The sequence below is a fragment of the Mobula hypostoma genome, chromosome 3 (genome assembly GCF_963921235.1).
Source record: "Mobula hypostoma chromosome 3, sMobHyp1.1, whole genome shotgun sequence".
Taxonomy (NCBI): Eukaryota; Metazoa; Chordata; class Chondrichthyes; order Myliobatiformes; family Myliobatidae; genus Mobula; species Mobula hypostoma.
Genome location: NC_086099.1, coordinates 151,423,588 through 151,451,107, shown reverse-complemented (window position 1 = coordinate 151,451,107; position 27,520 = coordinate 151,423,588). Strand labels below are relative to the sequence as shown.

At 38.4% G+C, this 27,520-nt stretch overlaps 1 protein-coding gene across 8 annotated transcripts in view; it reads right to left on the bottom strand.

Annotated features, from left to right (window-relative positions):
* The window catches only part of LOC134344314 (uncharacterized), a 150,436-nt gene that overhangs the window by 102,375 nt on the left and 20,541 nt on the right, over positions 1-27,520 (bottom strand). For 7 of the 8 annotated variants that reach the window (XM_063043869.1, XM_063043868.1, XM_063043867.1 and 4 more), the window contains 5 exons: positions 25,819-25,843; positions 13,970-14,074; positions 6,021-6,157; positions 4,948-5,067; positions 441-507 (listed from right to left, as the gene is read on the bottom strand). The exons of the other annotated variant lie outside the window; for it this stretch is intronic. In XM_063043869.1, coding sequence (XP_062899939.1) covers positions 441-507; positions 4,948-5,067; positions 6,021-6,157; positions 13,970-14,074; positions 25,819-25,843 — 454 coding nt within the window. The remainder of the gene's footprint in view (positions 1-440; positions 508-4,947; positions 5,068-6,020; positions 6,158-13,969; positions 14,075-25,818; positions 25,844-27,520) is intronic. 8 annotated transcript variants of the gene reach the window in all.

The following is a 27,520-nucleotide window of genomic DNA, read 5'->3' as shown; positions in this document are numbered from 1 at the left end:
AATTCACTGGGTATATTTCAGGCAGAGATTGACTAGTTCTTGATTGGTAAAAAGGACAAGGGTTATGGGGAGAAGATGGAAGAACAGGTTTGGAAAAAAAATACAGACATGATTGAATGATAAAGCAGACTCGATAGGCCCAGTGGCCTAATTCAACTCCTATGGTCTTAAGCTGAGATTTAATTTTGTTACAACAGTATAAATAAGCAACCTATTTTCAGGAACACGATGAGCACAATTTTTGAAACCTGGTACTTTTGAATTTTAATTTTAACATCAAGAATATCAACAGGATACAGATTGCTTGAAAGATTTTATTCCTTGCGTAAAAATATCAAAGGAGATCTTAAAAACTTTGTATAATTTTACATTTAAAGTCAAGAATATGGATTTTAAGGTAAATCGTCTAATTTTGAAAGATTCTCTTGCTAGTAACTTACATTGCTCTGCCATTCGTTTTACAGCAGATTTTTCATTGGCCTTTGTGTCTATTTTTCCTTGGAGAATCTGAAATTTAAAATACATCAACTGGGTAAAATTACTTAAGCTAACTATAATACACTTAGAATGCCTATAAGACTTTTATGAATCAAATACAGTTCTCCAAAATACAAAGTTTCTTCTACTCTCCACATTTCTATAACATATTGTACAATGCCTTGTACTCTGTAAGATGAATCTCAAGGTTGTATTTGGTATGCATACTTAGATAATAAATTTAATGTGAACTTTGAAGACAAAGGCTATACAACAACACAAAGTTTCGACAGACTGGCAGGAATCGTAAATACTCCCTTTAGAACATTACAGAATAAACAATGAAATAATGTTTTTGTACTTGTAATTTTACTATCAAGATATCCAAATGTGTTTCAGTCCTCCCCTCCTGTCATTATATAGCCATTACATAAGACAGCCAATTTATGCACAAGATCTCACAAGTCACAGATAATCAATAAATCTTTTACTAAAAATTTCAATAAGAGCCTTTCCTCTCAATTTTCATTTTTCTCGAACAGATCAGCAACAACATTTCCAATTTGTCAAGTCGGCTTATGACAAGTGTACTCAACTGCATAAATTGTAAACAAACACATTGAACAACAGTGGCAGAATTGAACAAGGACCACTGGTGTGTGTTAGCATTATACTAGGCATTACGCTACTGTGCTCCACTGGCATTCTGACCCAATGTTTTCTGTGTAGTGCACCTTTTGTACCTCATGCAACAAAATGTAACATTTTAAGGTATTTTGCAGCAGAAACAGATGGGAGCAATGATTTTCTTTGAATCACTGTGCTTTGAAAAAGTGTTCAGCCCCACAATTATTTACACATTTTACTGTCTCATTTTCTAAATCTCAAATATATTGAAGTTAGACTTATTTGAGGTAATCTACAAAACATTGTTCAACATGCCAAGTCAAAAGAAAAATTCCAAAACCTGTCAAAATTTTCAAAAAATTAAAATCTAAAATTGTAAGGCAGAAGAAGTACTCATGCCTTTTGTAATTACTAAACTAACTTTCCTCAGATTCAACGCTATATATTACCTTACCAACTCACCCAATTTGTTGATGTAGAAAACTAAAGGATCACCTGAATAAATCCTCCCTCCTCTGTAAGGTCCAGCACTGTGGTAGATTTCCAACAGAATGAAGGCAAACCAAACTGAAGGCAAAAGAGCATTCAAGACAACCCAGGGAAATAATAATAGAGAAGCACAAATCTGGAGATGGGTATAAGACTATCTCAAAGGCACTAAGCATACCTTGGAACTTAGTGAAGTCCAGCGTGAAAAAGTGGGGAGAAAAAAGAAACCACAGCCACATTTTATAAGTCACGCCACCCCTCTAAACTTAATCGCTGGAGAAAAATGGCACTTGTAAGAGAGGCTACTGTGGCACCAACAGTCACTCTGAGTGAGCTGCAGAAGTCAGTGACTGCAACTGGAGATGAAGTTCATGGCTCCACAATCTCTAAGGCTTTGCAGTATTTATGGAAGAGTGGAAGGAAGAAGCCCTAGCTTTAAAAAAAACGCATATCAAAGTCCTGACCTTAACCCAATCGAACATCTTCGGCAAGATCTCAAGATTGCTGTCTACCCCTGCTCCCCAACTAACCTGGCACAGCTTGAGCAATTTTGCAGGGGAGAATGAGTGAATCTTGCTCCATCACATTGTGCAAAGCTAATAGATTTATTCAAAAAGACTACTGGCTGCAATAGCTGCAAGAGCTGGTTCAACTAAGTACTGAGCAAAGGAGGAATGATTATTTTTGAACTGCTGACATTTCTGTTTTAGAGTTTTTAGTGTTTTATGCTTTATAATTTTCCCTATTTTGGGGCTCTACTGTGAAAGACCTTGGTTTATGTACATCAAAAGCATAGCCAGGTGGCTAAACATCGAGGAAATGGAAGTCATCCAAAAACCGAAGGATAGATCCATATGGAAAACCATGGTCACCAAAGTCCACATCAGATATGGTACCTAGACAGACGGACAGACTGAGGAAAAAGGAGCATGTGAATCACAAATAAGAATTCCCAGTCAAATTGATCAAAATCCCTGGTTGTAATACTCATGTGAACAAACGTTTGGGGGCTGAATACCTTTACAAGGCTTTGTAAAAGCAGGAATATTACCAGACTCTTAATCCGAGACCTGAACTAACAACTCAAAAATCAGAGTTCAAATCCCACCATAACACTTACGTAATTTCAATTCAGTTAATAATTTAGAATTTCATGAAAAAAAATCTGAATAATGTGGATCAATTTACTGTAATTTTTCAAGGGGCAAAATATGCTTCCATTTCCCAATCTGAACTACTTATGTCTCTACATCTACGTCCCAAAATACCGATCTCAAAATGCCCTCTGAAATAGCCCGAAAAAGAATAACTGCATCATTGTTCACCTATGTTCAATTAGAAAGAATGAAAATGGATAAACCACCTGAAACAAACCTTTATTCTAGACTGCCTCTGCATACTTTTCCTACCAAAATGCATTCCTTCAAATTTCTCTCCATTAATTTTATCTACAATGCATCTGTCCATTCCACCAACCTGTTTACATCCTGCCGCAAACCAAGTTTAGTTTCTTCACAGTATTACCAAGTTTCCAGTCATTCACAGATTTAGAAATTGTGCCTTGCTCCACATGTTTAAAATCATTGAAATCATTAAATCAGATTATTGAGGTCCATCACCCATAGAACCATAACTACAAAAGCAGGTCTGAGGCTGTATATACTGTTTAAAGACTGGATTAGAGGGCAGGTGTTCTAAGGGTATGTTGAACAAGCTAGGGAAGACAAATAGATAGAATTGTATACTCAGGTTTTATGACCATTAATGGATAAGACACAAGCCAGGAGCATGTTCTAAATCACTAACAGCACTTTCAGGATATCTACATGAACATAGAACAGTACATAAAAGGAAGAGGCCATTTGGCCCATGATGCTATGTCAAACTATTATAATAATGACACCTAATTAACCACATCCCTTCTGCCTACATGAGATGTGTTTAATTAAGTGTCATTAGTTTATCTCTTCATTCTCTGTATACTTCTGTGCCTATCTGACAGCCTCTTAAATACCTTTCCTCCACCACTACCACAGCAGCAAATTCCAGACACCCATCAAAATGTGTAAAATAACTTGTCAAGCAAATCCCCTTTGAACTTTTCCCCCTCACCTTAAATGCAAGCCTTCCTTGGGGCAACCCTCTCATAAACTTATCAATTTATGCCGTCTATGTTCTATGTCATAGTTGAATGTAGATAACCTGAGGGTACTGTTAGTGATTTAGAACATGCTCCTGACTTGTGCCTTGCCCATTAATGGTCTTCAAACAGAGTACACAATTCTATCAATTGCCTTCATTAGTTTGTCCAACATTCCCTTGGTGCACCTGCCCACTGATCCAGGCAACATCCTGGCAAGCCTTTTCTGCATCCCCTCAAAGCTTCCACACCCCAAGTACAATGGAGTCAACAGAATTGAATGCAATACCCCGGATGGTTTCTAACCTGAGATTTATAAAGCTCCCACACAACTCACCAACTCTAGAACTCAACATCTCAACTAATAAAGGCAGGCATGCGCTACAATGCCTTTACAACCCTATCAACCTAGGCAGCAAATTTCTGGGAGTATGGACTACGTACTTAGTACAAGATCCCTATGTACTTCAATGCTCTCAAGGGTCTTGCAGTTAACTTTGTACTGCTCCTTTACAGTTGATTCCTCAAGCTGCAACACCTCATATTTGCCAGATTAAATGCCCTTTGCCACATCTGCAACAGGGTTAAATCCCGCTCTATCCTTTGACAATTTTCTACACTATCCATAAAGCTATCAATCTTTGTGTCACTGCAAACTTACTAACTCACCCATCCTCATTTTCATCCAAGCTTTTTCAGAAACAGCAAAAGTCTCAGAATGGATCCCTGTTGAACACCACAGTTAAGGACCTGCAGCCAGAATAAGTTCCATTGGCCACCACACTTCCATAGGCATACCAATTCTAAATTTAAAGAACCAAGTCATGATAAATTTTAAATCTTATGAGCTTATCATGAGGGACCAGATATCCAGATAAAATCTAGATAGAAAACATCCTGATTTATTATCCCTCATAAACCCATTCTCCTGCCTTCTTCCTGTAAAACACAACTGATAATCTTAATGAGAAGTTTAAAAAGCAGTTGATACGATACCATAAAGGAACACGATTAATAGTCAACGCAGTAATCAACAGCATGGCTAAAGAAAATAAAAGTCATAATCGTTACTTGAGTACCTTAAAATTTGAAACTGCCTCGGTGGACCATGTTGTAAGTTTACACAACTTGTGCGAAATGTTAGAATAAACATTTGCACTTATATGTGATGGGAATGATTTATGGTTAAATGATCAGCAAGTATCTCTACTTACAGTTATTTTTCGTCTTCCATACTTTTTTTCAATTTCCAGTGCTTTTTTGTTGACATATTCTTTCCATTCAGAAACCTTCCCTGCTTTCTTGACATTGATGCTACTTGGATAATGCTTGCACTGGAAAGAAAAATGAGATTATCAAATACCATCCAATGAAAGTTCTTTACAGTCAAGATGTTCCTCCTCAAGCAGTTGAATAGAATGCACTATTCTTTATAAAACCACTGACACTACTGGATTAGGCAAATACAGGTCGATCTTCACTAATCTGACTGCCTGTAATCCGGTTCCTTCGATAATCCGACACTGATTATGCTTAATGTGATCCTTCTGTAATTCGGCATTTTCCCTAATCCAGCACTCCTCAGGTCCCAATGGTGCCGAATTAGTGAAGGTCGACCTGTAATAGGTCAACACGTTGCACAGTTTACCTTTAACCTTGTTGTCATCATTCAAATGGCTTTTCAAGAGCATAATCAGAATTTGACATGAGCTACACAACTTCAGTCAAAGTATACAATATACAATTAAAAATGATAGGGAGAAGTGGAATCTGGGGATTGGATTTCAAGGAATGAGAATGCCATTGATACACATGCTGGAGCAGTGAAAACTGAGAATGCACAGGCCAGAGAGTTATTTCAAGGAGCAGAAAGATCTCAAAGCATTGTTATACTGGAGGGTAGGCCGGGAAAACTGATGCAATGATGATATTTGAAAACAACAACACACATTTTAATATTAAGGATAGCTATACTGAAAACAGAGACAGTGAATGAATAAAACATATTGCAAATTAGAGCACACGCAAGAAACTTTTGGACACTTGATGTTACTGTTTTCAGTTAAATATGTGCTCCTTGGCACAACTAAAATAAAACAAGAAAATTTAAAATCATTTCCAGCAGATCACATATATTTTATTTTTAAATAGCTAATTGAGCAAGTAGTTCTGATGAAAACATTCAAGTTGTTAGTGTTTTTAACTATAACTCACCATAATTGCAGCAATTACACCACAATTGTTTTATATATACTAAATAGTCAATTTAGCACTTATGTATACTTGCCAGATATGTTTCCATGTGTTTAGATCCAAGGATGTGGAGAAGAAACAAGGTGATTTCTGATTTAAAATTGCACAGTTTACAGAAAATCTTTGGATTTTTCTTTCGGCTATAACGATATTCAACCACATATTCAAGACCTATAGATTTAAAATAAGCATCAGACAATGATCTCCACATCATTTACCTGCCTTGAAATAACTTTATGTAAGTATAATTTGAATAATGTAATATGAAATTATTTAGATCATTTTCTTCATACAAAAGATTAATATCTCCATCTAAAATAGAATATTTTATCCACTGGAATTTAAGTTGTAACAATTGAAAACAGGGAAACAAAACTCACACAGAAGTGTTACAGTACTAACAGTATTACAGTACTTACACTAGTATTTTTTTCAATGTTTGAAATATTTTTTGTTCCCAAAATGAAATTATCTTTGTCATAAATTATTTATCATAAATAAGGTGACCTCACAAAAAGTACACATCCAAATATCATACCACATCTTTCTCTTCCCAGCTGCAGACATGACCAGTTAGGTAATTTCACAGAGCCAAGCTTTGCTCACCAATGACACAAAAAAATATTGTTCGCAGGGTTGTTCGCAGAGCCTGGAGGTTATGTCGCAAACATTTCATCACCAGTCAAGGTGACATCATCAGTACGCAATTGTGTTGTTTCTGCCGACTGTTCACATTTATATTGGTCCGACTTCTTGTTCTGATTGCTTGGCAGTCATGCTGGCCGCTAATCCCCACTGGATCCTGGCCAACCAGATAGCTGAGTAATTGCAGATGGCCTGCATTGCTGGCTATCGGTCATTATGAGCATTGGGTCCTCGGGTGTCCGTAACTTACCCCTCGGCCCCAATCCCGCAGACACATAGGTCCGTAAATTGTGTCCACTATGTAGGCCAGACAGGGAGAAAACTATGCACGAGATTACATAAACATCAGCTAGCCATAAGAACAAACAATCCTCTATCACTCATCTCAGTATATGAAGACCAAGCAAGACACAAGTTCGGCTGGAAAACTATAAAAATCCTGGCAAAGCACAGAATTCTTAGAAACTTAGTTCTCAATGGAAGACTTTATTAACAAGCATATTGAACTGGACGCAATTTACGGAGCTATGCATCTGTGGGATTAGACACCTGAAGAACCAACACTCGCAATGACCAAGGGATACAGGCTGGTGGAGATCACTCAGCTATCCAGTGGGCTGGGACCCAGTGGAGAACAGCGGCAGTGCCACAGTCAACCAATCAGAACAACAAGTCGGACCAATATAAACGCAAGCACTCGGCAGAAACAACACTCAATTGTGCACTGATGCTGTCACCTCCACTGGTGACGAGACACTTGCAACCTAACCTCCAGGCTCAGTGAACAACCCTTCAAACAAGCAGCCAACCTGAGCTATCAATCTTCTCTTTCATTTTCACGAAAAAATATCTTAATTTTGGCCAACTCCTCCGCTATCAATTTATTAGTAAGCATCCTAAAAAAGCCATGGCATCACTACATGCCAAATATGAAAACTGATTTACCAATTTTCAACTTTTAAAAATAGAAAACATTGAAAATACTCAGACCAGAAGGTAATTCTTATAACCTTTCATCAAAACTTGTCAACAGCCTGGTAAAAGTTTATTTTCTCTCTACTTATGTCGTCTGACCTGCAGCTTATTTCCAAAATTTTCTATTTTAAACCTGATTCTGAGAGACTTTCAGAAGTGAAACTGGAGGAACTTCAGGGCAGATTTTCCCATCAGCGAAGGGAACCCTGGCAAGATTGGGGAGCTTGCTTTGAGGACAGGACAGCCCTGACTGTTCTTTATTCTGGGGAACCAAAGCTTCCAGCATGACAAATCTGGAGAAAGAAAGGATGGGAAGTGGCACTATTGATTAGGGAAAGCATCAGTCGGTAGGCTGAAATCAGCATGAGACGTCATTCGTTGGTGATGCAGAGAAAGGATTAAAAAGAGCTTGGGAGCGTTCAACTTCTTCTCAGCGGGCTAAAGTCATATTTATCAGTATTATAGTGAAGTAAAAGGAATTACAGAAGCATGAGAGGGGAGCTGGCCAAAATTGATTGGAAGGGGACACTGGCAGGAATGACAACAGAACCTCAGTGGTTGCAGTTTCTGAGGACAATTTGGATGACGCAGGATAGATGTATCCCAAAAAGTATTCTAAAAGGAGGATGAGACAACCATGGCTGACAAATAAAGTTAAAGACAGCATAAAAGCAAAAGCGATTGAGAAGGTAAAGGATTGGGAAGTTTTTACAAACCGACAGAAGGCAACTAAAAAAGCCATAGAATAAAGATGAAATATGAAGCGAAACTAGCCAATGATATGAAAAAGGATATAAAAAAGCTTTTTCGGATATATAAGGAGTAAATAAGACAGCGAGTGTGGATATCAGACCTCTGGAAAATGATTCTGGAGAGATAGTAATAAGGGACAAAGGAAGGCGGACGAACTTACAAGTATTTTGCGTCAGTCTTCACTATGAAAGACATTAGAACCATACCAGAAATGTTAGGAGGCAGAAGTGAGTGTCATCACCATTACTAACAAGAAGGTGCATGAGAATTGAAAAGCTTGAAGGTAGATAAGTCACCTGGACAAGATTGGCTACACTCCAGGGTCTGAAAGAGGTAGGTGAAGAGATTATGGAGGCATCAGTAAGGAATTTCAAGAATCACTAGATTATGAGGATTGGAAATGTTCAAATGTCATTCCACTCCTTAAGAAGGAAGAGGCAGGAGAAAGGAAATTATCGGCCAGTTAGCCTTACTTCAGTGGTTGGAAAGACGTTGGAGTCCATTATTAAGGATGAGTTTTCAGAATACCCGGAGGTCATCATCATCATCAGGTGCCATGCCCAGTTTGAGCTTTGACTGCCATGGCCCACACACTCCTGCTTCAGGTCAAGTGGATCAATTCATTGGTATTCATTTCCAGTTCTCTGGCTGCTGTCTCCATCTTCATTTGTCTTTGTCTTTCTCTTGCTTTCTTCCCTTCAATCTTTCCCATAATTACCACGCATTCTAACTCCTCTTTCCTAATCACATGTCCAATGAAGTTACGCTGCCTTTTCAAGATCTCATACATTATTTCTCTGTTCATGAAATCCTCGTTAGATATTTGTTTCATCCATATTCTTTGCATCCTCCTCAAAAACCACATCTCTACTGCTACAATTCGTTTCCTCATGTTACTGGATATTATCCAACATTCTGAGCCATATAACATAACTGGATAAACGTAACATTTCAGTACTCTGAGGCGGGTTGTCATGCCTAGTTTAGTATTGGGCAGTATATCCTTCATTCTCGTAAAGATGTCACCCAGCTTCCTAAGTAGTAAAAGTTCTGTACTTGTTTTATGTCTTCCCCATTTATTCTCAGCCTGCAGATAGGATTCTCCTTCTTTTTGGATATCACCATGCATTGTCTTTTTGCAATTGATAGATACATCCATTTTTGCACTTTCTTCAACAATTATATCAATTAAGTTTTGTAGTTCTTCCTCCGTACTTGCAATTAACAGTGTCATCTGCATATCTGAAATTATTGATGTTTTCATCACCAACTTTGATTCCCAAGATGTCTCTTACTTTTTGTAATATTGTTTCACTATTCACATTAAATAAATCAGGGAAGAAAACAAACCCTTGTGTAACGCCCCTCTTGATTTTCATAAACTGACTCACTTCTCCATCTATTCTTACAGCGGCAGTTTGTTCCCAGTACAGATTTCTGATTAGGCGGAGGTCTTTCAGGGTCAGGGTACGTGATAAAATAGGCCAAAGTCAGCATGGTTTTCGAAAGGGGAAATCCTACCTGAAAAATACAGGCAAAAAAAAAAGAGCCCACGGTATTACAGAAAGGGATGAGTGGGAATAAAGAGGTCCTTCTCTCGTTGGTTGCCAGTCACTAGTGGTGTGCTGCAGGGGTTGGTGTTGGGCTCACTTCTTTTCACATTGTATGTCAATGATTTGGATGAAGGAATTGATAGCTTTATGGCCAAGCTTGCAGATGATACTAAGATAGGTGGAGAGGCAGACAGCGTTGAGGAATCAGGTTACCGCCAAAGGATTTAGACAGGTTGACGGAATGGGCAGAGAGGTGGCAGATCAAATATAATATTCAGATGTGCATTGTCTTGCACTTAAATTGAAGGAATAAAGGTGTGGACTATTTTCTAAATGCAGGGAAAATTCAAAAATCAGAGGTGCAAAGGGACTCAGTAGTCCTCTTGAAGGATTCCCTAAAGGTTAACTTGAAGGTTGTCCCACTTGGTGGCACAATAATATCAGTGCCGAACTCCAGAGCGAAGGTTCCCGAGTTTGAATCCAAGTCGGGTCGAGCATCGAGCTAGCAACTCAGCCTCGTAAAAACAAAAATAGCTTGCTGCGGAAACACCGTCATGACAGTGCCTCGATAACTCCGCTGCCAAGTTAAGGGCTATTCTTCTTCTTCTTCTAATTTGCAGGTTGAGTTGGTGGTAAGGAAAGAATAGCATTAACTTTGAGAGGACTAGAATACAAAAGCCAGGATGTAATGGGTGAAGCTTTATAAGGCAACGGTCAGACCTTACTTGGAGTATTGTGAGCAGTCTTGGGCCCCTTATTTAAGAAAAAATCTGTTGGCATTGGAGAGTCCGGAGGAGGTTCATGAGAATGACCCCAGGAATAAAAGGGTTAACATAGGAGAAATGCTTGATGGCTCTGGGCCTGTAATTGCTGGAGCTTAGAAGAACTGTGGGAATGGGGGAAATTCCCATTGAAACCTATCGAATATTCAAATGTCTGGACACAGTGGATGTGGACAGTATGTTTCCTAAAGTGAGGGAGTCTAGGACTAGAAGCTATAGCCTCCATTTAGAACAGAGATGAGCAAAACTTTCTCTAACCAGAGGGTGGTGAATCTGTGGAAATCATTGATTCATTGTCCCAGAAATCCATGCAGGCCATGTCATTGGAAGATGGCAAGAGAATGGGATTGAGAGGGATAATGGAGTGGCAGAGCAGACTCAATGGGCCAAATGGCCTAATTCTGTACCAATGTCTATGGTCTTATCATTGCAGTATGAAAGAGAGAACATCCCACGAGGAATGTCGAACAACACCCAATGGGTAGAAATAAAAAGCGGCAATCACTTTGATAGCATTATACCAGAGGTCACCCAATAGTCAGCTGGAATTAGGAGTGTGTATATTATAAATAAATGGAAATCATAGATAGGGATAGGAATAATAAGGTTATGGTAGCTGGTGATTTTAACTTCCCTAATTCTGACTGGGAATGGTTGCTGCTAAGAGATCAGATGGGGCGAAATTTAATAAGGTATGTGAATGAAAGTTTTCTTAAGTGATACATATATTGCTCTAATGCACAAAGGCTTACATTCAACCTTCTCTTGGGAAATGAGGCTGGGCAAGTATTTAATGTGTCAGCTACAATGCACTTTGGGTCCAATAATCATAATTCTATTGGTTTTCAGATAATCATGGAGAAAGATATGACTCGTCCACAAATTAAAGACCTAAACTGGGTAAGCCGAATTTCAATAGCTGTTTGCTGGTAAAGCAAAAATTGCCAAGTGAGACAAGGCCAGCATGATCTCATTAGAGAAGGCCAAGGCTGGCAAGATTAGAGAACCATGGTTGACATGGTCCAGTCAGGAAAAAGAAATCATATGTCTGCAAAGTGATGAATTTTGGGAAGATAAACTAAAACAGAACTCTCACAGTGAATGGCAGGGTCCTGAGAGTACTGTTCATCAGAAACACCTTGAGATACAAATACATGATTCCTTGAAAGTAGAAACAAAGGTAGACTGGGTGGTGAAGCAGGCATACGACTGGGGTATTTGGTACAAGAGCTGGGATGTCATGTTATAATTGTACAAAATGTTAGTTCAATCACACTCAAGTGTACTATGTGCAGTTATGACTGCAGAAAAGATATGATTAAGATTGAGGGGGCGCAGAAAAGATTCACAAGGATATTGCCTAGAAAGCTTGAGTAATTAGGAAAGATTAGATAGGCTGAAACTGTTTCCCTTGAAACAAAGGAGACTGATAGGTGACAGGATAGACATATACAGTGGCATGCAAAAGCTTTGGCATCCCTGGTCAAAATTTCTGTTACTGTGAATAGCTAAACGAGTAAAAGATGAACTGATTTCCAAAAGGCATAAAGTTAAAGATGACACATTTCTTTAACATTTTAAGAAAACTTTTTAATTTCCATCTTCTATAGAATCTGTGGATAGACCTCAAAAGAGTAGTGCATGCAAGGCGGCCCAAGAATCTCACAGAACTAGAAGCCTTTTGCAAGGAAGAATGGGTGAAAATCCCCCAAACAAGAATTGAAAGACTCTTAGCTGGTTACAAAAAGCGGTTACAAGCTGTGATACTTGCCAAAGGGGGTGTTACTAAGTACTGCTTTGCAGGGTGCCCAAACTTTTGCTTCAGGCCCTTTTCCTGTTTTGTTATTTTGAAACTGTAAAAGATGGAAATAAAAAAGTTTTCTTGCTTAAAATATTAAAGAAATGTGTCATCTTTAACTTTATGCCTTTTGGAAATCTTTTACTCACTCAGCTATTCACAGTAACAGAAATTTTGACTTGGGGTGCCCAAACTTTTGCATGCCACTGTATAACATTACAAGAGACAGATAGTCAAAGTATTTTTTCCATGGTAGGAGTATCCAAAACTACTGGGCATAGGATTAAGGTGAGAGGAGGGAAGTTTAAAATAAAGAGGGAAAAATTTTTCATACAATGAGTCGTTAGTATTTGGAACAAGCTACCAAAGGAGGTGATGGAGACAGGAACAGTAACAACATTTAAGAGGCATCTGGAGAGCTACTTAAGTGAACATGGGATAGGGAAAGATGGAATTAATGAAGGCAAATGGGATTAGTATAGAAAGGCATGATGATCAGCAAAGAAGTAGTGAACTGAACAATCTGTTTCTATGCTGTACAACACCATGTCTGTATACAGAACTAGAAAACAAATGTGAATTACCATAACTTGCCTTTTGCTGAGCTGTTCACCTTGATTCTATTGAATATGCTTGCTTTTTCTTTACCTCCACTAATCATTTGCATGTTCAGCCAGCAGATCCCCCAACATATTGGCTAGAAAATTCAACCTACTTGTACTCAAGGTAGCAACAATGAACATGGTCAGAAAATTGACTACTGAATTCATCAATAAACTAATATAATGAGAGAATACCAAATTTCCTGACACATGCACGGGAAGGAGAAGACTGGCAAATGCTACTAATTCTGCATAGAACTGTTAGCACTTTCAATTGTTTCAGAATCCTGAAATTGTTAATGCCTTTTTCGTTAAGTAGACTTCTACATGTTTCTCTATGAGACAGCACACTGTAAGCGGAAGATTTAAAAAACAGCTGTGTAATTTTCTATTCACCCAGAAACCAAATACAAAAATAAGTCAAATATATTGCAAGTTATATAATTTTCTTTCAATGTTATTAAAGAATTCAATTTAATCAGTCAATGCTTCATTACAGATTTTCAATAATTGATTATTGCAAATTGACACATGGCCCATGATTGAATAGAAATTATTCTTCATGAAAAAAGGTACTATTATAAATAATGCAGCTAAATCAAAAATCAACACAGGTTTAGGTATTCTAAAATAGAAACAGAAAAGATACTTAATATTTTTGAATTCTAAAATCTGAAAATAAATGAGAAAATATAGTGGCAGATTGGGTTAAAATTTTCCATCAAATCAGATATCCACCAGTGAGACAAACTGAGTAGCTTATTAACCGAAGTTGAAAATGAAGAGAAAGAATTTTGTTTCTTCAAATTTCATATTATCAATTAGTATACAGCAGGAATTCAGTGCAATAATGGTCTAATGGTATACATACATACCTAGGACAGCCTTATTTATCTTCAATTCATTGAGATGATCTTCCACAGATCTCATCTCCATAGGAGCTAGAAATACATCTTTAGTAACTCCTTCAACTTTGTTGACTAGAATCAAAAATGTATTCATCATTAGTTTTGCTACATTTTTTTTTACATTAAAAAACAAGCCAAGACAAATCTTGCACAACGCTTTATAATACAGGTGACCCGGGTTCAGTTCCCACCATTGTCTATAAGGAGTTTGTATGTTCTCCCAGTGACCAAGTGGGTTTCCTCCGGGTGCTCCGGTTTCCTCCCATAGTCCCAAGACACTGGTTGATAGGACAATTTACAATGACCAGTTAGGTGAGGGATTAAATTAGGAGATTGCTGGGTGGCACAGAAAAACTTATTCCATGCTGTATCACAATAAATAAAGAGTAATACACTCCAGATATTACAAAGCATACATTTTTAAAATCCAATAAAATGTCCTAAATTCTGATTTTCCAAATCTAAAGTTTCCATGCTTCTTCTTTATCATTTAGAAATAACAAAAAATTTTTAAATATTTATAAATCACAAATTACAGTATGAATTTCACAAGTCATTTCTGAAGCTTTCTCTGAGTAAATTACTTACACAAAGTACATCATACCCCCCGCCCCCACCAATGAAAGCATTAACTCCTTGCTGGGATAAGGTTCCTTAGATGACATTTGGTAATTTGTCTATCAGTTCAGGTGGATTCATGTATCAACATCCTGGCTATGACTAAAACTTAGCTCATAGTAGGTGGCAACTAGCCCTTTTGTGAATACATCTCATTCAGATATACATACAATCCACATTACTATGGTGGTAACACTGATGTTAATGGTTAAGTAACGTTATGTGCCATAAACTATTATTCCATGCTTTTCATCAAGGTGTTTGTTCCTCCAAGTAACTCCTTCATTTTCTCCTACGTTTTCAGGCTTCACATCTTTACTACTCCTTCCACCTCCTCTGACACAACTCCTTCCAAGTCTTCCCAGCTTGCTCCAAAAAAAAAATTCTCAATGACTCTCTTGATTCTGGACTGAGCAACTTCCTCATTATTGACTATTTAAAAGTACATTAGTAGTCTGTCAGCCCTAGCTCGGTGTTAATCCTTTTTACTTCCATTTTGGGTTCATTTTCAGTGCACTTAATCCAGATATAATACTGAAAGTTCAAAGAACATTCATTATCAATGTATGTATACTATATACAACCTTGAGATTCGTCTTCTTACAGGTAGCTTCAAAACAAAGAAACCCGATAAAACTCATTAAAAAAGACTGTCAATAGTGCTGAAAGATTAAGAAGTTACTCCAGAATCTATACACTATCTTTGGTAGATCTAAAAGGATCCCATGGCACGATACCAATGATGAGGCCGGGACTGGACAGCCTGAGTTATGAGGAGTGTCTATAAAGGCTGGGACAGTTTTTACTACAGCAAAGGTCGTTAAGGTGCGACCTTGTAGAGGTTTATGAAATCATAAGGAACGTAGATAAGGTCACTGCCTTTTTCTCTATAGGAGAATAAAACTGAAGGATATAGGTTTAAGATGAAAAGGGAAAGGTGGTTCTAAAAGATAAGCTTATCCACACAGAGGGTGGCATTGAGCTGCAAGAGAAAGTAGCAATGTGGGTACAAGAAGAAAGATTGAGAAAGATAAAGGCCCAATGGGCTCAGTTCAGGGAGGCATCCTAGTAGGCACAAACAACTCGTCCAAATAACTGTTTCTGTGTTATTTAATCCATGATTCTACGACTATTCAAAGGATGGAAATTTGACAGGCTATTAATTCCTGTGCAACAAACATCATCCCAAGAAATGAGATGGTCACGTGTCTCACAACTTTTGCTAGGGCCCTGCAATGAGCAAACCAATAGCCATGTTTTTAAACATTACAAAAGACTACAGTTTTCAAAACTACTTCAAGGAATATACATTGTGCTGAATATTGTTGACTGTGGCCAACAGTAACAGTGTAGTCAACTGACAATTAGGATACTTGAAGGAAAGGAAGTGCTGGGCTTAAACAAATTCAACATCCTTGTGAAGCCATTTAGGATATTTTAATCTGAGCAAGAGCCAGTCTCCTCTCAGTATGCAGCCTTGGGTTAAAATAGATGGTACTTGATATAAAATGCCTCAAACAATCCAAAAATTAATTTCCAATGTAATCATAGTGACTTAACCTTTAACTTGAATTTCTTTTAAAATTCTTCTACCTCCCTTGTCCATCTTAGTATTCCCCTTAAAACATATTTCTCACAGTTCATCTTTCTTTCAGTCGAGTCTGTTGATTATTAAATAAACTGGGGGAATTGAGTTAACATAAACATAATTTAAAGCAATTATAAATGACAATTGCAATGTAATTATTTCAGTTCTACTCCCACCTCACACATACATAGCATTAAGGCAGATCATAAATTACAAGCACACAATATACCACAAGATAACTAAAAGGCAGTTAGTACAATGTATAATATATGAAACCATGATACTGTTTTATGCCATTTTACAGAAACAACACCCACTGGAACAACAGTATAATGACATTACCAATGTCGCATTATTACAATTGCTAATGTTCCATATGCCTTGCTATCCAATACTGTGTCACTTCTGCTGCATATCTTTGTATTCAACACTTCCATAAACAATAACAGTGGACTCCTGCAATAATAAAACCAAAATTATACTTAAATGACTAAATTTTATGACTCTTTCTTTGTCACATGCCCTTGCATACCTGAGAAGACAAATGTAAGAAGCTAAAATTTAAATTAAGCGCTGTAGGAACAAGTCCACAGCATGCATACAATTAGCGTGCTAAACAGTAACAGTGGATTATTTTCCTACAAATCTAATATTTTTAAATGATTTCTATGTTAAAAAAAATGAGATTGAGAAACTGAACAGAACCCCGATCTTCCAACAGAGAACAAGTTCAATTTTAATTGTGCAAGGATTTCTACAGTTGTTATTATGAAAAAAGTTTCCTTCAATTAATTTATGCATTTATGAAGCAATAATTGTATGCATGCTATGGACTTATTCCTACAATGTTTTTTGTTAAATTTTAGCTTCTCATATTTGTCTTTTCAGGTATGTAACTGCAAAAATGGGTCATATTAAATTGGTCATTTAAGTAGAATTTTGGATTTGTTGTTGCAAAAGTACCATTTAAAATATAATCTAAATTAGGACAATGACTCATTTAGTAATTTTAAACACATCTTAAAACAAAAGAATTTTACTACATCCCTAGTATCACTCGTGCCCCTGCCCACACAATTCCAAAGTAACCAAAGACACTTTTCATTGTCCTACTGCATCAATGATTCACAATGCAGGCCTTTTTTTTTATTTGCTAGGGTATTTTAATAAAGCTATGGCCAACTGGCTAGCTTTTTCCAACTGAAAAAGCTGTACCACAATATCTTTACTTACAGCTCTCTTCCAAAGCTTTGAATGTGGCAATGGAAGAGAACAAAGAGCTAGAGCACATAGTTTACATTTCCAATCTGTTAAAATAAAAAGACACTTTTAAACTACAAATGATCCACTATCCAGTTGTTTGGAAATCTTGGGTGAGTTAGGATCTAGCTCACCAGATACCACTTCATGTAATCCCTTTACATACCCAGGCTCCAGTTCCCACATGCTCCTAAAATTCACTAAAGCCCCTTTTCCAAATCCCTCCAAAAACATCAGATTCTGTTTCACGTAAACTCACCAGATACCATTTCCCACATTCTCTTTAAACCTAGCAGGTTCACTCTGTAACATCTTAAAAGAAGAAAATTATATGTGCACTAGAGTATTAATTGGAATAACATCCAATTGTCTGGAAAATCTGAGAGTCCAGCACTATGTGGGTCCAAACCATGACAGAATAACTAAAGCTAACTGAATTGTATTTATTAAAGCACAGTTAAATGTTTCCAATTCCAAATTAGCACATTTACACTTACATTCTTGCTCCTAAAATACAATCGAAGAGTCTCATTTTATTCACAAAAGATACAGATGGCTAAATTAATCCTTAAGATCTCATGCACCTACAGAACGCTCTGCTGAATTATGTAGTAGGATACATTGTATGTCAAATTGAATCTGGAAGGTAAATGTACAAATAATTTGTTAATATACTTAGATATCATCACCTCTATTTCTAGCTCAATCTAAAAACCTATGACTTTTCAAATAACTAGAAATTCAGTGAATTAACTGATACAATTCACTGAAAACTGCTAGATTAGGAATAAAATACTTGCTTCAAAGAGCTGGTAATATTAGTTTTTTTTAAGGTGCTGGTTAAATCAAAGCCTTTGATTTTTAATGTGATTATAAATTCAACACAAAAATGAGAGATTTATCTCTTGTAGCAATTTAAGACCTTAATTTTTTTCTCTTTTAAAGCTTATCACTGCTGTTTCTCATTTTAAAATGACAAACTGATTAGGAAACTTCACATCGAGCAATTCCGATTTTAAAAGTTGGGCGAATGAGAACACCATCTTTTTTTTGAGGATGCAGCTAAAATATTTATAGGACCATGCAATGTACATCACAAGATCACAAGCCAAAGGAGCAGAAGTAGGCCATTCGACCCATCGAGTCTGCTCCGCCACTCCACCATGAGCTAAACGATTCTCCCATCTAATTCCAATTTCCAGCTTTTTCCCCCATATCCCTTGATACCCTGACTAATTAGATACCTATCAACTTCCTCCTTAAACACCCTCAATGATCGGGCCTCCACAGCTTTATGTGGCAACGAATTCCATAAATCCACGACCCTCTGGCTAAAAAAATTTCTCTTTATCTCTGTTTTAAATGGGTACCCTCTAATTCTAAGACTGTGGCTTCTTATCCTGGACTCACCCATCAAGGGAAACAGCCTTTCCACATCTACTCTGTCCAACCCTTTCAACATTCGAAATGTTTCTATGAGATCCCCTCTCATTCTTCTATACTCTAATAGGCCAAGAGTTGACAAACACTCCTCATATTTTAGCCCCCGCATTAGCCCCTGTATATAACTAGTTGAAATATGATTTTTTAAAAAATTACTCCAATAGAAATAAATGGGCAAGTTTAGAAAGAAATAACTGTGGACCAGTTTAATATTAACAATATTCTTGCGGACTGGCTGACCCGGTGGGGGGGGAGGGGGGTTCAAATAGGGTAAAATTCACCACAACATGTTTTTAAAGTTAGGGTTGCCAACTTTCTCACTCCCAAATAAGGGACAAAAGTAGCAGTCAAATCCCAGGACACTTGTGTTTACCCCAGGAAAGACTACCATGACCATGAAGCCTTGTGCGGGCACCTGTGTGCACATGTGTGACGTGCGCATGCATGCCTATTTTTTTTTCCACAAATCGGTTTTGGCTTAATCTTCCCGACTATACTGTTACATACATTATTTCTACTTTATATAGGCTGTGTATTTATCATATCATTCCTGCTTTTACTATATGTTACTGTTATTTTCCGTGTTATGTGTTATTTGGTATGATTTGGTAGGTTATTTTTTGGATCCGGGAATGCTTGGAAATTTTTCCCATATAAATTAATGGTAATTGTTACTTCGCTTTACGCCATTTCAGCACGAAAAGTTTCATCGGAACGCTTTACCTTAGTGGGTGAAATACGGGACAAGAGCGGTCCCTTATGGGACAAACCAATTTAGCCCAATATATGGGATGTCCCGGCAAATACAGGACAGTTGGCAACCCTATGTTCAAGTTCAGAAGTGTGTGACAGGGAATGAAGAAAGATGCAGCTGACTCATATCGTTTCCTCATAGCCTGGTAGCATATGCTTTGCGGCCCAGTGGTTGGGGACCGCTGTTTTAGCCAACACCCAATTTTTGTAAAGGTCCGGAAGCAAGATCTTTAGAAGATGTGAAATATTCATTTATTTATTTCATTTTTGTTAATCTAGATGCCATTTGTTTGTTAACATAGCATTTGACACTTCTCAAATGGTTACAAAGAACCTACCTGTGGAAGAGGCTTTAAGCATGGTTTCAAAGTATCAAACTTAAGACCTCTCGAGTGTAAGTAGGGTTTTGCACAAATGAAGATGGCTAAAAAAGCACATCAAAATGCAACTGCAATCTTTCTACTGATCATTCAACCTGGTTAATCCTCAATCCGTTAGGATACTTCTTTGCAAAATTATCTGGAAATGGGAAGGAAGAATCAGAGCACCCGGGTTTACTCTCCATCAACATGTCAGGCTGATCAGCAACTCATCCTTCATGCTGATCTACAGACAGAATTCTTAGTCTACCAAGCTCTTATCATAGCATGTCATCCCCAACCAATTTGATCTCAAAATGTCACGTTAACCACCTCTTCTCTCTTTCTCATTAGGTGGTCATTAACATAAATTCAAGCAAGGGCTTGATATATTGCTCAATGGGCAACATGTAGGAGGAATTCTTTCTGAGCCACAGTGAACTGCATAAAACCACATGCTGTACGAGCTCTTTACTACCTCTTCAGGCAAAATACTTCAAAGTAAATTAATTAAGGCTTTGCAAACTCAGAAGCTACAAAGCTCGTGTCAGATGATGGTGTTCATGCTTGAAAAACATTTTGCTGCTGAATTTGAAGCAGTGATGGCCTTTCCTGTTAATGGCACCAACTTTCCTTGAACTCTGACAGAATGCTGCAAATGCAGTAACAGTAGCAACGGCTTGGAAAATTCTAAGCTATACCATAGAAGACACTGCATCCAGTGCTCAAAAGGACAAACACCAGGCATCCACTTCAGTGAAACCTAGACTATTTGATATTTTAGGTTTCTTGATTGATTTCATCTAAGAAATTCTTGAGATCATCAGAAACCAAAATAAATTTAGCTTTAATCACATGAAGTCAAAGAACAAAGTGTTGACCCTTATGCCTTCATTTAGAGAAACTGCCTACTTCTTCAATCCCAGTCTCCTTTTATCTAAGCCGACTGAGCATAAAACAAGATGTATTGGGCACGGCCTGTGTGATTGATGTGGAAGTAACTGCTTGAAACTGTTGATGTATTAATTTGAATAATATGCATAAGAATAGATGATGTGTTATGGATTTTGTTTTATAATTCAAATAATAAGTATTGTCAGATATGTCACATGCTGTCAACAAGACCCCAAACAAGGGAGGTGGTCATTAGAACAGCTTCATCACCAAATCATTCAAGATAATTACTTACAGGCATTTTGTTCATTTTACCAGACAAAAGAAGGTTTAATTTAGAAACTAACTCAAGATATTTTGTTAACTTATCTTTGTTAGAGCTCAACTTTGATCTATATAAAAAATAAGCAATATTTTATAATGTTTTTCAATCTGTTTATTACAAGGCACAAAGGTTACATACTCAATCTACAACAAAACTGAAACTATATTTCAGGACTGTAATACAGTCAGCCCTCCTTATCTGCAGGTTCTGCATGCACGGATTCAACCAACCGTGGATCGGGAAAACCTGGAAGTTCTCTCCCCAGCACTCGTTGTTTGAGCATTTTTTCTTCTCATTATTTCTTGTCATTATTCCCTAAACAATGCAGTATAACAACTATTTACACAGCATTTACATTGTGTTAGGTATTATAAGTAATCTAGAGATGATTTAAAGTATACCGGAGGATGTGCGTAGGTTATATGCAAATACTACGCCATTTTATATAATGGACTTGAGCATCCACGTTTTTTGGTATCTGCGGGGGGTCCCGGAACCAATCCCCCGCGGATAAGGAGGGCTGACTGTATTAAATAAGTGAGCAAGATTTCCATTAGTAGGTTGAAGACCAACAATACTGAACGATACAGTATCATAAACTAACAATATACTGTAGATGATAATTATGTTTTCATATCTCTTTTTTAAAACAGAAGAGGCCCAGGCAACCATTAAATTATATCTGAAAACCAAAATTAAATATTTTGCAAATGTCCCACAAAATAAATCATGTTTTTACAAATGCTTAAGAATTTACAGCCCATCTTATAAATGTATGCTAAAATTAACTTGTATGAATACTTCCCTAAAATGTCTACTTTATTTTTAAAATATATTTAAAAAATCACCACGATCTTATTCCCTTCCCTCAATATTTAAAAGCATTGTTTGAATTCATTTGTGTGCTAGCCAAAAGACAAACTGATACAACAACAATTCGACCTGGCACAACTGCCCAGGAGACATAAGAAATTGGGACGCCAGATTTAGATCCAAGTAGATTCTAAGCTGAAAGAATACAGCATAAAATCTAACATACGGTGAAAATATTTCACTCAAGACATTTTCAGAATAATTTCAAGACACAAAACATAGAAGCAGAATTAGGCCACGTCTGCTCCACCATTCCATCATGGCTGATACATTATTTTTCTTTCTCTCTCTATATATCATTCTCCTGCCTTCTGCCCATAACCTTTGACACTCTGGCTAATCAAGAACCTATCAACCTCTGCTTTAAATATACTCACTGACTTGAGCCCCAGAGCCATCAATAGCAATGAATTTGACAGATTCACCACCAACTAGCTAAAGAAATTCCTCCTCATCTCTGTTGCAAATGGACCCCTCTATTCTGAAGATGAGTCCTCTGGTCCTAGACTTCCCCATCATAGGAAACATCCTCTCCACATCCACTCAACCTAGACCTTTCAATATTTTTCTAAACTCCAGCAAGTACAGGCTCAGAGCCATCAAATACTTCTCATGTGTTAACCATTTCATTCCTTGGATCATTCCCATGAACCTCCTCTGGACCCCCTCCAATGCCAGTACATCATCTTAGAGGACGAGCCCAGAACTGTTCACAACATTCCAAGTGCTACACTCAAATCCACGTAGAAAGCATCCACTGCCTTTCCTTCATCAACTTTCCCAATAACATCATTGAAAAAACTCTAAGATTGGTTAGACACAACCTACCATGTACTAAACCATCTTCACTCTCCATAATCAGGCCCTGCCTATCCAAATACTTGTATAACCTGTCCCTTGGAACACCTTCAATAATTTACCACTACTGACATCAGGCTCACTGGCCTATAATTTCCTGGTTTATTAATAGACTTCCTTGAACAACAGAACAGTATCAGCTGTCCTACAGCCCCTTGGCACCTTGCCTGTGGCCAAGGACATTTTAAATACCGCTGCCAGTGCCCCTGCAATTTCTGCACTAGCCTCCTACAAGGTCTGAGGGAACATCTTGCCAGGCCCCAAGGACATATCCACTGCAATTACCCTTAAGACAAAAGCACCTCCTCTTCTGTAATCCAGATACAGTCCACTGCTTCATTACTGTTTTGCAGGATTGACTATTGGGAAGTTTATAATATAACCAGTGGTTCAATATGTAGAGCCACTGCTTCACAGCTCCAGAGACCCAGGTTTAATCATGTCCTCTGGCGCCATACTTGTGGAATTTTCAGGTTCTCCCTGTGATTGCATTAGTTGCTTCTGACTGCTCCACTCCCCTTCCACATCCAAACAGGTGCAGGTTAATTGGCTGCTGTAAATTGCCTCTAGTGTGTAGTTGAGGGGTAAAAATCTGGAGGGAGTTGGTGGGAATGTGGGGGAAAATAGTATAGTATGGGGAGAGAATGTCAGAGGTAAACTTTGGGCGGCATGGTAGCATAGCTGTTAGCAGGCGACCCAGGTTCAATTCCCACCACTGAGGAGTTTGTATGTTCTCCCCATGACCGCGTGGGTTTCCTCTCACATCCCAAAGACAAATAGATTCGTAAGTTAATTGGTCACTTGGGTGTATTTGGGTAGTGTGGGCTCCATGGACTAGAACGGCCTGTTACTGTGCTGTATCTCTAAATAAAATTCCAAATGCTTCCGACAAGATTGTGTCAGCCACCAACGGTAACATCCTGCATACGGCTCACTAAACTACTAGACACTTCTTCTGCACTGCGATCGAATACAGCCTGTAATTTCTCATTTAAGTATTATTTTTGAGCCAATTAAATGACTTGGCACTTCTATTATCTCCTGGGGGATTTGGGGTGGACGAAAGTAGAGAGTGCAGCTGTAGCCATCGCTGGGGGTGTACGCTGCATCGATTCCTAATGGTGGAATGTGAACCCGTGATTGGCCCCATCACTCCGTACCAATTAAAGCATCGACCTAGATTAAAATCATCGAGGACAAGAGCAGAAAACCAGCAGGTGTTTGTCGCCATCTGTCTGCATTTGACCGGACTAGTCGTGCTGCTCCAGTGGGCGGAAGGTAAAGGAGTCCGGGCTCGAGAGCAGCTGCTGCCCTGTAGCCACTGGGCTACTTCAGTTCCGAGGCTTCACTCGCCTCGGCGCTTAAGGCACTAGACAGTTATGGACTCACTTACAGAGACTCTGCAGTTCACGTGTCCTTGTGTTTTTGCTTACTTTTAAAAAAAATTATTTGCGCAATTTGATCAAGGTGCTTCAACGCTGAAGTGACACTCCAGCTGTGGGCTGCAACCATTGGCACAGCACTGATCTCATTCCGCAGCTGGGGGCTCACTTTCAGGAACTCTGCAGTTAATGTCACTTGTTTACTTTTTGTTTGCAGGGTTTGTCTCCCTCTCTCCCCCCCCCCCCCACACACACACACACACACACACACACACACACTCACTGGGTGTTAGGTGGTCTTGTGTGGGGGGTTTTCCTTAAACGAGTTCTTTTATGTTTCTTTGTTTTGTGGCTGCCTGCAAGTCGATGAATCTCAAGGTTGTATACTATATACATACTTTGATAATAAATGTACTTTGACTTGAAGAAATCTAAATAAATAAATAATCCCATTAACATGGTCATTATTTTCTTATTTCTCAATTCCATCCATATAGCCCAAGTAGACGAGCCATCCAGTCTGTCCTGCCTTAGCACTGCTGTGACCTTTTCCCTGGCGTGCAATGCCACCACTCCCCCTATCATATCTATAAGAATAGAGCTCCAGAACACTGAGCTGCCAGTTCTGCTCTTCCTGCAATCAAGTCTCACTAATGGCTGCAAAAGTGTTAACTCCATGTATTGATCCATGCTCTAAGCTCATTTGCCTTTCCTACAATATTCCTTGCATTGAAATAGACACAACTCTGAACATTAGTCCCACCACGCTCAACCTTTCAGTGCCTGTTTTTGTATCAAGGCTTAAGATCAACTTTCCCACAACCACACCACCAGTTGTCCTGGAGCAAGCAGCAACGGGGATGATGACTGACTACAGGATTAGACTGTGTTGTTATCCCTTCTATAGGAGTCTGCTCTGCCATGAATAAGATGACTCCAAAAATCAAAAGTTTTTCTGACAGTGTTTCTGACAGAAAATGTAAGAAGAAAAAAATATTAGGAAAGCTATTTAGAAAATACAATCAAACATGAAATTGTTTTGCTGTCTAAAAACAGGCAAGGGGATATCTCCAATTAGCATACCACTTTGTTTTCATTCATCAAGGGTCGGTGCAATTCAAAATTGAGAAACTCTAAAGTAGTTGCTTATGACAGACATTGGGCCCATATCAGTGGAGAGCAGTACCAAAACATTTTACTTAGTTTTAGTCATTCTTAAGCGGTTTTTTGAAATTAACTTTTGTGTTCTTTCATCCACGTTTTAAAATTAGATGCCCCTATTATCGTGCTTATTTGCTTATCTACCACTTTCTCGGAATTGTTTGAAGAAAACTTAAAGATATCATTAGTTAAACTGTAATAAACAGCAGAAGTTGAAATCAAGCCTCAAAACATCAGTATTTTAAGCATGTAGTATCTGTGGAGATGGGAACAGGATCCAAAAGGAATCCTGCAACACTTACCATTCGATTTCAAAGCTGCTTCAATCTGCCAGAATGACGTTTGGAGAGAATCAACCAGGGAAAAACAACAGAAAATGTTAGCGAGATTGCTTCTGTTGGAACATAAACTGAAACATTTATATTAAAAATGCATCTTCGGCAAATTTTGTTCTGAAGGACACCATTTTGTTGCTTTCTTAAATCAATTTTTAAGACAATTGAGATTTGTCTCCTTACAGGCAGCCACAAAACAAAGAAACCCAACAGAACCCATTAAAATAAGACCAACAAACACCGAATGTGCAGGGACAAAGAAAACAATTTGTGCAAACAATAAAAGCAAGCAAATAGCACTCTGAACAAAAGCGAGTCCACAGAATCGAAGCCAGGCTTCACTGTAGCTGATTCGGGAACCCATTAGTTACAAGCCACAGCCTCGGTTCACCACAGAGATGACAAAGCCTCATGAAGCAGCAAGCAAACTGGTCCATCCCTCACCGCCAGCCCCAACACCCTGACCTTTTCAACCTGGCTCAGCACTTGAATCATCCAAACCTCAGGTCGTTTCTCGCTCTCGGACCAGGTCCTGCTGCTTCGATAAACTCTCAGGCATCTTGATTCAACCCATACCCTACCTTTCCAATTTGGCTTGGCATTTAAATTGATTAAACTTTGAGTCTTTCCTCACTCTCGGGGCCAGGCTTTGCCTCAATTCAGCCTTGCCTCAGTTCCACCACATTGAATCGCCTCCAAGTCCACTCCAGCAATGGCCAAACATTGGCTTATTCCTGGTCTTGGGCCCCAACTCCACCACCTCCATTCAGCCCATACACGCCACGCTGGAACTGTCCTGCACCTTCGAGACTTCAGCTCACACCACAAAAATTTCAGGTCACACAGGCGGTTCAAAAGCTCATCTCCAAAACGGAAGATACAGGCTAATGATTACAGTGATTGAATGATATTGATAGCAATACCATGAAGTTAATTGATCTAAATTTGGCTTTTACTACTTTGAAAATAAAAGTTTGAGAAGTAATCTGAGTCAAGTACTATTAAAATTATTTGACAAGACAGATACAGATTTTCTCTGATGAGGAAATCAAAGTTATAAATTTTGAAACTGTATAGCTAGACTGGGTATGACTCTAAACTGCAACCGGTGATGAGACTCTGACTGGTGACTTTCAGAGCTTTGGGGAAAGTGGAGTTACCCCTCAGTCATTCATTGCTCCCAGGGCCACTCTGACCCAGAACGGTAGCACCTACAAGGGCTCCTGCTCAGGATACGAGTGAAGGCCAACGGCAGATCCGGCAGGTTCAGTAACCGAACTTATGACAGAGAAGGCGGATGAGCTAGTACCTCAAATGTCAACGGCTATAGTCAGGCGGATGAACATTTGGGAAGATAAATGGTGATTTCTTTAGTTCGCCCAACGGTAGGCAATTGCAAACCACCGTTGCTAGGTACTAGGTTTCCTAGAATGTATTTGCTAAGAAAACCATAGTCAAACTCACAAAATATATCACACAACAACAGTGTCAAGAGGATCTTCAAGACAACTCTGAAGATGTTTCGCTCGGTAGGGTTGATTCTGTTCAGCAGGGGATCCCCAACCGTCATCAAGCTACTGCTCATAAAATTCAAGTATCACAAAATAAAATTATTGCCACTTGGACTGTAAGAACCCTATATCAAGCAGGAAGATTGGACAATGTGTTA